This window comes from Oncorhynchus masou, chromosome 21 (assembly GCF_036934945.1).
Source record: "Oncorhynchus masou masou isolate Uvic2021 chromosome 21, UVic_Omas_1.1, whole genome shotgun sequence".
NCBI classification, from domain to species: domain Eukaryota; kingdom Metazoa; phylum Chordata; class Actinopteri; order Salmoniformes; family Salmonidae; genus Oncorhynchus; species Oncorhynchus masou.
The window spans coordinates 44,281,263-44,293,012 of record NC_088232.1 but is presented as its reverse complement, the minus strand read 5'-3'; the positions used below and the strand labels follow the sequence as shown (position 1 = coordinate 44,293,012).

General features: G+C 45.9%; 1 protein-coding gene across 5 annotated transcripts in view; it reads right to left on the bottom strand.

The window, feature by feature from the left end:
* LOC135508392 (homeobox-containing protein 1-like) overlaps positions 1-11,750 on the bottom strand; it is a 29,110-nt gene that overhangs the window by 13,341 nt on the left and 4,019 nt on the right. For all 5 annotated transcript variants that reach the window (XM_064928537.1, XM_064928541.1, XM_064928539.1 and 2 more), the window contains exon 2: positions 7,403-7,963. In XM_064928537.1, the coding sequence (XP_064784609.1) occupies positions 7,403-7,962 (560 nt within the window). In that variant the 5' untranslated portion in view covers position 7,963. The remainder of the gene's footprint in view (positions 1-7,402; positions 7,964-11,750) is intronic.

Here is an 11,750-nt window from a genome sequence, read left to right as displayed (position 1 = left end):
CTGAGGCCCATTGTCATGCCTTTCATCTGCCACCTTCACATCATGTTTCAGCATGGTAATGCACAGCCCCACGCTCTTCCATGGCCTGCATACTCACCAGACATTTCACCCATTCAGCATGTGTGGGATCAGGGCCTAACACCCACCACGTGCCAAACGGCTAGATTTTGGCATTGGCGGTAAGATGTGTAATTCACTAGCCATGTTGGCGGGTGGTCAGGGCTCCACAGTGAGAGAATTTCACATTCGCATTTAGGAATAAAAATAGTCAAGTATTATCATATTTATAGTAAAATAAATGCTGCAGTAGCTGTTTTCTAAGTAATTCTGCCGTTTTGTTTCATAGCTGGTAAAATATTCCCACAAAGACAAAGAACTAGGAATCCTATGTAGCCTATCCCAATTCGCACTGCAAAACTGCCTGCCTGGGGGCTGTGTGCACGTGAAGAGCTGCTCACAGGCATAAAGGTTGGTCTAATATACTTGTGTTTCTTGGCTATTTACATTGTTTTGTTCATAAGATAGGTTGTTTTCGAGAAGACAACGCCTCTACTAGTCAGACTCAATCATGCTGGCCACACCAGTCGCGTCACGTGCGCTGCAAAATAAATTTGCACATACATGTTATTCAATCATTGTACCCACACTGCGCGCGCCAACAAACGTCTGCGTTGCCAGGTGCTAAAATAGAAGTTGATTCTATTGTGGCGCAGAACACGCTGCAAGTCCTGCCTCTCCCATCTCCTCATTGCCTTTTAGAAGGATATACCCACATGCCAGCTCTTCATTGGTTATACCCACATGGGTGATCGAAAGATGAACCGAGGTCGATTATGGTAATATCCCTTATTAGGAAAGTTGCCAATCGCCATACAAAGTCCAAAGAAGAGAAAGCCTGGAAGGAGGAGAGATGACGAGAAACGATTCGGTTGACCGTTTGTGTGGATTAATTGTCAGAGTAGAGGACCTTGTGCATTTCAGGTAAAATAACAACTCAATGTGTATATCCCAGGACAAATTAGGTAGCAACAGCAAGCTAGCTAAATTGCCATAAACGTTTAATGCTTTTCGACCTGTCCCCAAATGAATACAATTGGTTCAGAGTTTGTTTTGATATTTCAACCTGCGTGTCCTGATCACATTTGGTGTGGGGGGACAAAATACAATTGCACAGGATGGCGGACGCACGTATGCAAACATGACAGGAGTCGCGTTACCATGGTAAGATCCCACCCTTAAAGGGGCAGGTGAATATTTTAGTCTCACCTGTGATATGTTTAAAAGACTAAGGTCACAACAACAACAAAAATTAAACAATATACCACATTACTTCTTACGGGTAATATATTTCTTTTTTTAGAAACATTACAAAGCACGCTAATCCATTTTGTGTGTTTTGTTGGTGTAATTTTAACAGAAAAAAAATGGTTAGCAGCAAAACTATTTGAGTGGCTGGTGGATCAAAAAGTACATTTTAGGCCCTGTTTGGGATGTTCTGTATCTACGTGTATGAGTGTTCCAGTTCCCGTCAATATCCGGCAACTTCGCACAGCCATTGAAGAGGAGTGGGACAACATTCCACAGGCCACAATCAACAGCCTGATCAGCTCTATGCAAGGGTTAATACAAAATGTCACTAACAACGCTGCATGAGGCAAATGATGGTCACACCAGATACTGTACACGGTTTTCCTACAGGGTTAATCCAAACAGTATCACTAACCTTTTTAATACAAACAGTATCACTAACTAACCCCTTCCTACAGGGTTAATACAAACAGTATCACTCTATTCCCAGTCATGTGACATCCATAGATTAGGACCTAATGAATTAATTTAAATTGACTGATTTCATTACAGTATATGAACTGTAACTCTGTAAAATCTTTGAAATTGTTGCGTTTATATTTTTGGTCAGTATAGTTCCAGTTCCATAAACACATTTCTATTTCCTGTTTATATGATGTAGTTTCAGTGTTAGGGACAGATCACTAACAACCCCTGTTGGAGGCGGGTGTAATACAAGGCAAACAGTATCACTAACTAACCCCTTCCTACAGGGTTTACAAACAGTATCACTAACTAACCCCTTCCTACAGTGATGTTACTTCTTGCCACTGGGGGGCACTAATAGAGACAGTGATGGGCCAGGACCATAGACATAACATCTCTGTATCTGTGTCATGATGGTGTTTGTGAGAGCATGGGCAGCACCATTAAGTCCTTCTCCATCTGAAAGTCAAATTTTCTTTTCACAAGTAAAATTCATTGGCTGATCCCTCCTGATCTGTCACGACTCCAACCAATGGAAGTCCCTAAATAAAATGGTATAAGTACTCAATGGCACTGCCATGGCTAACGTTGGCTTTTGGCCAATAGAGGACTCACAACTCCATGTCCAGGACATAGGTTTGGTTATGTTTAAATTATAAATCAATCCTAACGTGACTTGGATTTAAAGGTTAGACTGGTGCAAGAAAAATGGTGGAAGGAAACTCTTGCCCATGTTTACACCAATCCAATGTTGTTGTGTTTTGACTTTAGTAGATGTAAGAATCATCATGTATCTTTACCTGATGGAAAGAAAGGGGGTGGGAAACAACTAATGAAGTCATGTCACATGACCATGTTATGTTTCTGTAATATTAAACATTTATCACCGACTAAGCCCTTCCAACAGGGTTAATACAAACAGTATCACTAACTAACCCCTTCCTACAGGGTTAATACAAACAGTATCACTAACTAACCCCTTCCTACAGGGTTAATACAAACAGTATCACTAACTAACCCCTTCCTACAGGGTTAATACAAACAGTATCACTGACTAACCCCTTCCTACAGGGTTAATACAAACAGTATCACTAACTAACCCCTTCCTACAGGGTTAATACAAACAGTATCACTAACTAACCCCTTCCTACAGGGTTAATACAAACAGTATCACTAACTAACCCCTTCCTACAGGGTTAATACAAACAGTATCACTAACTAACCCCTTCCAACAGGGTTAATACAAACAGTATCACTAACTAACCCCTTCCTACAGGGTTAATACAAACAGTATCACTAACTAACCCCTTCCTACAGGGTTAATACAAACAGTATCACTAACTCACCCCTTCCTACAGGGTTAATACAAACAGTATCACTAACTAACCCCTTCCTACAGGGTTAATACAAACAGTATCACTAACTAACCCCTTCCTACAGGGTTAATACAAACAGTATCACTAACTAACCCCTTCCTACAGGGTTAATACAAACAGTATCACTAACTAACCCCTTCCAACAGGGTTAATACAAACAGTATCACTAACTAACCCCTTCCTACAGGGTTAATACAAACAATATCACTAACTAAGCCCTTCCTACAGGGTTAATACAAACAGTATCACTAACTAACCCCTTCCTACAGGGTTAATACAAACAGTATCACTAACTAAGAACTTCCTACAGGGTTAATACAAACAGTATCACTAACTAACCCCTTCCTACAGGGTTAATACAAACAGTATCACTAACTAAGAACTTCCTACAGGGTTAATACAAACAGTATCACTAACTAAGCACTTCCTACAGGGTTAATACAAACAGTATCACTAACTAACCCCTTCCTACAGGGTTAATACCAACAGTATCACTAACTAACCCCTTCCGACAGGGTTAATACAAACAGTATCACTAACTAACCCCTTCCTACAGGGTTAATACCAACAGTATCACTAACTAACCCCTTCCTACAGGGTTAATACAAACAGTATCACTAACTAACCCCTTCCTACAGGGTTAATACAAACAGTATCACTAACTAACCCCTTCCTACAGGGTTAATACAAACAGTATCACTAACTAAGCCCTTCCTACAGGGTTAATACAAACAGTATCACTAACTCACCCCTTCCTACAGGGTTAATACAAACAGTATCACTAACTAACCCCTTCCTACAGGGTTAATACAAACAGTATCACTAACTAACCCCTTCCAACAGGGTTAATACAAACAGTATCACTAACTAAGCCCTTCCAACAGGGCTAATACAAACAGTATCACTAACTAACCCCTTCCTACAGGGTTAATACAAACAGTATCACTAACTAACCCCTTCCAACAGGGTTAATACAAACAGTATCACTAACTAAGCCCTTCCAACAGGGTTAATACAAACAGTATCACTAACTAAGAACTTCCAACAGGGTTAATACAAACAGTATCACTAACTAACCCCTTCCAACAGGGTTAATACAAACAGTATCACTAACTAACCCCTTCCTACAGGGTTAATACAAACAGTATCACTAACTAACCCCTTCCTACAGGGTTAATACAAACAGTATCACTAACTAAGCCCTTCCAACAGGGTTAATACAAACAGTATCACTAACTAACCCCTTCCTACAGGGTTAATACAAACAGTATCACTAACTAACCCCTTCCTACAGGGTTAATACAAACAGTATCACTAACTAACCCCTTCCTACAGGGTTAATACAAACAGTATCACTAACTAAGCCCTTCCAACAGGGTTAATACAAACAGTATCACTAACTAAGAACTTCCTACAGGGTTAATACAAACAGTATCACTAACTAACTCTTTCCTACAGGGTTAATACAAACAGTATCACTAACTAACCCCTTCCTACAGGGTTATACAAACAGTATCACTAACTAACCCCTTCCTACAGGGTTAATACAAACAGCTGTAAAAACCTATGCAATCCAACACTTCTTTACAAATATATCAGTTCACAGCCAGACAGCTTGTGTGTGTTTCTGTACAACCAAACAATATTCTGGTTCACCTACTAGAAGACTGCGTTCCAAAGAGTTGGTCGTTGGGTTTCTCAAACCTGACGGCAGTTGTCCACAGACACTGAATATTCTCTCCACGAACACTTGGGATGCAGGGGCACAGCTTTCAATAACCAGCCATCTTTGCCTCCCAGAACTGGAGAGGTGAGTCTGTAAACATGCCGCCCCCCCTCTTTTACCTTTTCAAGGTATTTCGACACTTAATGCTCTGCCAGTCTGAACCTCTGGCTGGACAGTGACTCAGACACAATCTTCAATGAGAGGAAGCTATACTTCTGAAGCACTGTGGTTGAGATGCTTTGCTAGATTCATCTTGTTGGCATCTTCCTGGGGTCCTGCCGCTCCACGGCTGTACCCTCTAATTTTCTGAAGTACAAAATACTCATAGTGACGTTATCTCTGTTGAGCGAAGTGCCAGAGACACACTTGGGTCCATCAAGCTGCTCCAGGGGTTGGATAGAAGTTGGCTACCAGAGGAGTCAGTATACATGCGAAGTCACACAGTGACTTCAGGAGGACCTGTGCCAACTGTTTTGCAACAGTAGTTGACTGCAAGTGTGCCTCAAGGTTGAGAAGGCACACCACCACATCAGACAGCGACTGGATGTCAGTTTGGATTTGCGAAAGGCTCCAGCAACTTTACAAGCTGTTCTAGCTTGGACCAGTCACGCTCCGTGCGTGCCCTCAGATTTCTTCCCTGTTAGCTGGTGATTGCTAGTGATACACAAGCTAGGCCTATTTGAAACATTGGCATCTACTGGCCAGAAACAAAACTTTAGAAGAAAATAACTATAACTAAACATCATTTATGGTTGTGTGTGATTGTCAGAGTAAAAGTGACAAAAGACAGAACGTGAGGGTGGGGCGGGGGGGAGAGAGAGAGCCGAGAGGGGGAGAGAGAGAGAAGCGAGAGGGGGGAGAGAGAGAGAGAGAGAGGAGCGAGAGGGGGAGAGAGAGAGAGAGAGGAGCGAGACGGGGGAGAGAGAGAGAGAGAGGAGCGAGAGGGGGGAGAGAGAGAGAGAAGCGAGAGGGGGGAGAGGGGGGAGAGAGGCAAGAGAGAGGCGAGAGAGAGGCGAGAGAGAGGGAGAGAGGCGAGAGAGAGAGAGAGGAGAGAGAGAGAGAGAGGCGAGAGAGAGAAAGGCGAGAGAGGCGAGAGAGGCGAGAGAGAGAGAGGCGAGAGAGAGAGAGAGAGAGGCGAGAGGCGAGAGAGAGAGGTGAGAGCGAGAGAGAGAGGCGAGAGCCGAGAGGGGGGGAGAGAGAGAGAAGCGAGAGAGAAGCGAGAGGGGGGAGAGGGAGAGAGAAGCGAGAGGGGGGAGAGGGAGAGAGGAGCGAGAGGGGGGAGAGAGGCGAGAGAGAGAGGCGAGAGAGAGGCGAGAGAGAGAGAGAGAGAGAGAGAGAGAGGCGAGAGAGAGAAAGGCGAGAGAGGCGAGAGAGGCGAGAGAGAGAGGCGAGAGGCGAGAGAGAAAGAGGCGAGAGCCGAGAGGGGGGGAGAGAGAGAGAGGCGAGAGGGGGGAGAGAGAGAGAGAGGCGAGAGGGGGAGAGAGAGAGAGGCGGAGGGGGAAGAGAGAGAGAGAGGCGGGGGGGAAGAGAGAGAGAGAGGCGAGAGGGGGAAGAGAGAGAGAGAGGGAGAGAGGGGCGAGATTGGGGGGAGAGAGAGAGAGAGCGAGATTGGGGGGAGAGAGAGAGAGAGGCGAGAGGGGGAGAGAGAGAGGCGAGAGGGGGGAGAGAGAGGCGAGAGGGGGGAGAGAGAGAGAGAGGCGAGAGGGGGGGCGAGAGAGGCGAGAGGGGGGAGAGGGAGAGAGGCGAGAGGGGGGGGAAAGAGAGAGGCGAGAGGGGAGAAAGAGAGAGGCGAGAGGGGGGAGAGAGAGAGGCGGTGAGAGGGGGGAGAGAGAGGCGAGAGGGGGAGAGAGAGAGAGGCGAGAGGGGCGGAAAGAGGCGAGAGGGGGGGAGAGAGAGAGAGGCGAGAGGGGGGGGGGCGAGAGAGGAGAGAGCGAGAGGGCGAGAGCGCGAGAGCGGGAACAAGGGGGGAGAGCGAGAGCGAGAGAGCAAGAAAAAGGGGGGAGAGCAAGAGCGAGAGCAAGAAGGGGGAGAGAAATTCCCATAGATTTGACGTGTCTGTGAAAACACTAGAACCACACACTCACTTCCTTCTGTCTGTCGATACACTGTCTTCTCATTTACATTTATATTGATTCCTCTTCATTGAAAACGTGAGAGAATCAGAGGCAGCGCTGAGCTGCCAGAAATTCATTGCCATTTTTCTCTCCATCCCTTTTCATCACTCCATCTAGATCAATACTGACTGTATCACTGCGAACAACACACAATACAAAAGAGTAGCGAAAAGGTTGACGGACAGGGCATGTGTGTGTGTGTCTGATGTGGTGCCTATGTTTAGAGACAGGTGTCACCTAATGCATTACTAAACTCTGGGCTCAGGATCCAGTTCACTAGAAAACTTTAAAAACCCAAAACAAAAATGAGGATTCTTATTAAGACACGTCGAGGTCATGTAAAATGTAGTTTGTTTGGTTCTCATGTTGTGCCTATTGATGTGTTCAGAAAAAAACAGGCTCCTCCTACTCACCTCAGGAGTTCCTCAACTTTGTCGTCCACGTCTAGTTCCTCCTCGCTGGCCTCAAACCCGTAGCCGCTCCCTGTCACGACGCCACTCACTGCGCCTACACTGTCAGGAAACCGTGGTGGAGACAACTTCCCGTTCGTCACGGCAACCAGCTCATCGCCGCCGCCAACCCCACGCCCGTTCTGCGCCACCACTACCAAAGCAACCGGGTCGGATACAACCGCCGGAGGGGGTGGTGACATATCATAGTTGTTGCTAGGCGACGGCGACAGGCCATTCCCGCCACTTCCACTCCCATTCTCCAGGTAACCAGTCTGTGTGGCGGTCGTGGACGTTGATGAGGACGCCGAAGAAGATGTTGAATTAGTGTTGTAATTGGGCGTTGGTCCCTGATAGGCGGGCTGGGGACGGCGTCCGAACCTGTGTCCGTGCTGGTGATCCAGTCTTTCCAGGATGTCCAGGGCGTGGAGGAGCTCTGGCTTGGTCATCCCTGTCCTCCTCAGCCGCTGGAGCAGGTCAATCTGCTCAATGGTGAAACGAGGCTCGTCGGTATACCGAGACATCCTGGAGAGTGAGAGAGGAGAAGGGTTTAGATGGAGTGAGAGAAAAGAGAGTTTAGATAGGATGAATGGAGAAAGGAGGAGAGAAGGACAAGACTGTGGATGATACATTCAGGGATTGATGGATGGTTGGATAGACAGGGGTATATACAATACAGCAACAGCCCCCATCCAGAAAACTACTACCATCCCTTAGGCCCTACCTGGTACAACACATCCAGAAAACTACTACCATCCCGTAGGCCCTGCCTGGTACACATCCAGAAAACTACTACCATCCCTTAGGCCCTGCCTGGTACACATCCAGAAAACTACTACCATCCCTTAGGCCCTGCCTGGTACAACACATCCAGAAAACTACTACCATCCTCTTAGGCCCTGCCTGGTACACATCCAGAAAACTACTACCATCCCTTAGGCCCTGCCTGGTACAACACATCCAGAAAACTACTACCATCCCGTAGACCCTGCCTGGTACACATCCAGAAAACTACTACCATCCCTTAGGCCCTGCCTGGTACACATCCAGAAAACTACTACCATCCCTTAGGCCCTGCCTGGTACAACACATCCAGAAAACTACTACCATCCCTTAGGCCCTGCCTGGTACAACACATCCAGAAAACTACTACCATCCCTTAGGCCCTGCCTGGTACAACACATCCAGAAAACTACTACCATCCCTTAGGCCCTGCCTGGTACAACACATCCAGAAAACTACTACCATCCCTTAGGCCCTGCCTGGTACACATCCAGAAAACTACTACCATCCTCTTAGGCCCTGCCTGGTACACATCCAGAAAACTACTACCATCCCTTAGGCCCTGCCTGGTACAAATTCAGAAAACAACTACCATCCCTTAGGCCCTGCCTGGTACAACACATCCAGAAAACAACTACCATCCCCTTAGGCCCTGCCTGGTACAACACATCCAGAAAACTACTACCATCCCTTAGGCCCTGCCTGGTACAAATCCAGAAAACAACTACCATCCCTTAGGCCCTGCCTGGTACACATCCAGAAAACTACTACCATCCCTTAGGCCCTGCCTGGTACACATCCAGAAAACAACTACCATCCCCTTAGGCCCTGCCTGGTACACATCCAGAAAACTACTACCATCCCCTAGGCCCTGCCTGGTACACATCCAGAAAACTGCTGCATAGACATAAGACATGTTGACATAACCTATTATTATGCAGGAGACCATGGCAGCTCTTACAAAATACTACACTGAGACACATATGCACTCACGAACAAACATCATACAGCTTACACACTTTATCTCCTCATCAGCAGCATGCTTAGTGAAGACTGGTTCAGGAGCTGCAGCACAGACATTACATGGATTATTCTACCAACACAGACAGACAGAGACAGACTTAGATAGTGTGAACGGGGGGAGGAGGGTGAGAGATGGAAATAGAAAGAGAGCAAACTGTATGTGTGAGAGAGAGAAAGAGCTGACAGAGAACACATGCATAAGAGAGAGAGTGAGAGAAGAAAGATTGAGAGGTGAAAGGGAGGGGGTTAAGAGAGAGTGTGGCTTGGGAAAAATGCCAAGAAAAATATCTGTCCCAAGCGGCCAACCTCCACATTTTCCCTTTAAAAGAGAGCGGGGATGAGTCATAGGACAGACAAGTACATACAGTATTGTGCAAAACATACATATACAGCCAGGACACACACACACACACACACACACACACACACACACACACACACACACACACACACACACACAAAAAGCGCAGTACAGTTCAAACAGGCAGACAGAAACAGACAGGGTCAAAAACAGTAGAGGACACACAACCACAGGCGCAGGTGCAGATGCACAGAAACATGCATGGACATACGTGCGCACACACACACGGGCTAGTGTCTGGACCTACTGAATGAAGGCTAGTGTCTAGACCTACTGAATGAAGGCTGGTGTCTAGACCTACTGAATGAAGGCTGGTGTCTAGACCTACTGAATGAAGGCTAGTGTCTAGACCTACTGAATGAAGACTGGTGTCTAGACCTACTGAATGAAGGCTAGTGTCTAGACCTACTGAATGAAGGCTAGTGTCTAGATCTACTGAATGAAGGCTAGTGTCGAGACCTACTGAATGAAGGCTAGTGTCTAGACCTACTGAATGAAGGCTAGTGTCTAGACCTACTGAATGAAGGCTAGTGTCTAGACCTACTGAATGAAGGCTCGTGTCTAGACCTACTGAATGAAGGCTCGTGTCTAGACCTACTGAATGAAGGCTGGTGTCTAGACTTACTGAATGAAGGCTGGTGTCTAGACTTACTGAATGAAGGCTGGTGTCTAGACTTACTGAATGAAGGCTGGTGTCTCAACCTACTGAATGAAGGCTGGTGTCTAGACCTACTGAATGAAGGCTGGTGTCTAGACATACTGAATGAAGGCTAGTGTCTAGACCTACTGAATGAAGGCTAGTGTCTAGACCTACTGAATGAAGGCTGGTGTCTAGACCTACTGAATGAAGGCTCGTGTCTAGACCTACTGAATGAAGGCTCGTGTCTAGACTTACTGGATGAAGGCTGGTGTCTAGACTTACTGAATGAAGACTGGTGTCTCAACCTACTGAATGAAGGCTGGTGTCTAGACCTACTGAATGAAGGCTGGTGTCTAGACCTACTGAATGAAGGCTGGTGTCTAGACCTACTGAATGAAGGCTAGTGTCTAGACCTACTGAATGAAGGCTGGTGGAGAAAGACTTAGTCTTAATCCATATTACACAATAGTGACAAAGATAACGAACCCAAGATAGACAACAGCCTGTCGTTTCCAATGGGAGCAAATCAATTACAGTAGGCAGAACAAGCAAGGTGGGCCGAGCCGAGCACGAGCTAGCGAGATCCTATATGCCTCGTTCTAGCATGTATTCCCATATTTCCGTTAGGGATTTCCTACTCTGAAGTGTGGGTGTGCAAATAACTCAATTCACCCTTGCACGCCTTCTAAACAACGGCATTTTTAGAAACTTTCGCAAAGTCTACAAAACTTTGTCCACTTTGTAATAGATTCTAGTTTTGGGGAAATAAAACTGCATTGAGATCAAATGCATCATAGATGACAAAATGTGCAGAATGTTGGCAAAAATCCATCTCGCTCCATACTCTCCCACTGCCAGCCACTGGGATTCCTCTCATCACCATATTCAGTAGTGAGTGGAAATGCAAACCAGATTCTTTAGATTTATACATCCGGTGAAACATCGGTCTCATTGTTCTATCTGTGCTAATGAGACCTGCATATAGCCTATATGTTATGTACAGCCTATATGTTATGTACAGCCTATATGTTATGTACAGCCTATATGTTATGTACAGCCTATATGTTATGTGCAGCCTATATGTTATGTACAGCCTATATGTTATGTACAGCCTATATGTTATGTGCAGCCTATATGTTATGTGCAGCCTATATGTTATGTACAGCCTATATGTTATGTTCAGCCTATATGTTATGTACAGCCTATATGTTATGTACAGCCTTACACAACACACCAAAACCTACCATATATGTTCTGCTCTAGCCCCTTGCAAATTCCCCGGACACAAATAATAAATTAACTGGGCTAATCATCCAGGGCTTGACTAGTTGAATCAGGTGTGCCAGCTAGGTGTGGGCAGGAACGAAAAGAAGAAACAATTATAGTCAGTCAGTCTGCAATTTACAAACCCTGGGCTGGAGTCAAGCTGCTGCTCCTTGGTTCAGTAAAACAAGTTTCTCCACAAATCTTTAACTCCCTGACCTTCCCATCTTCCTCTGGTGCAG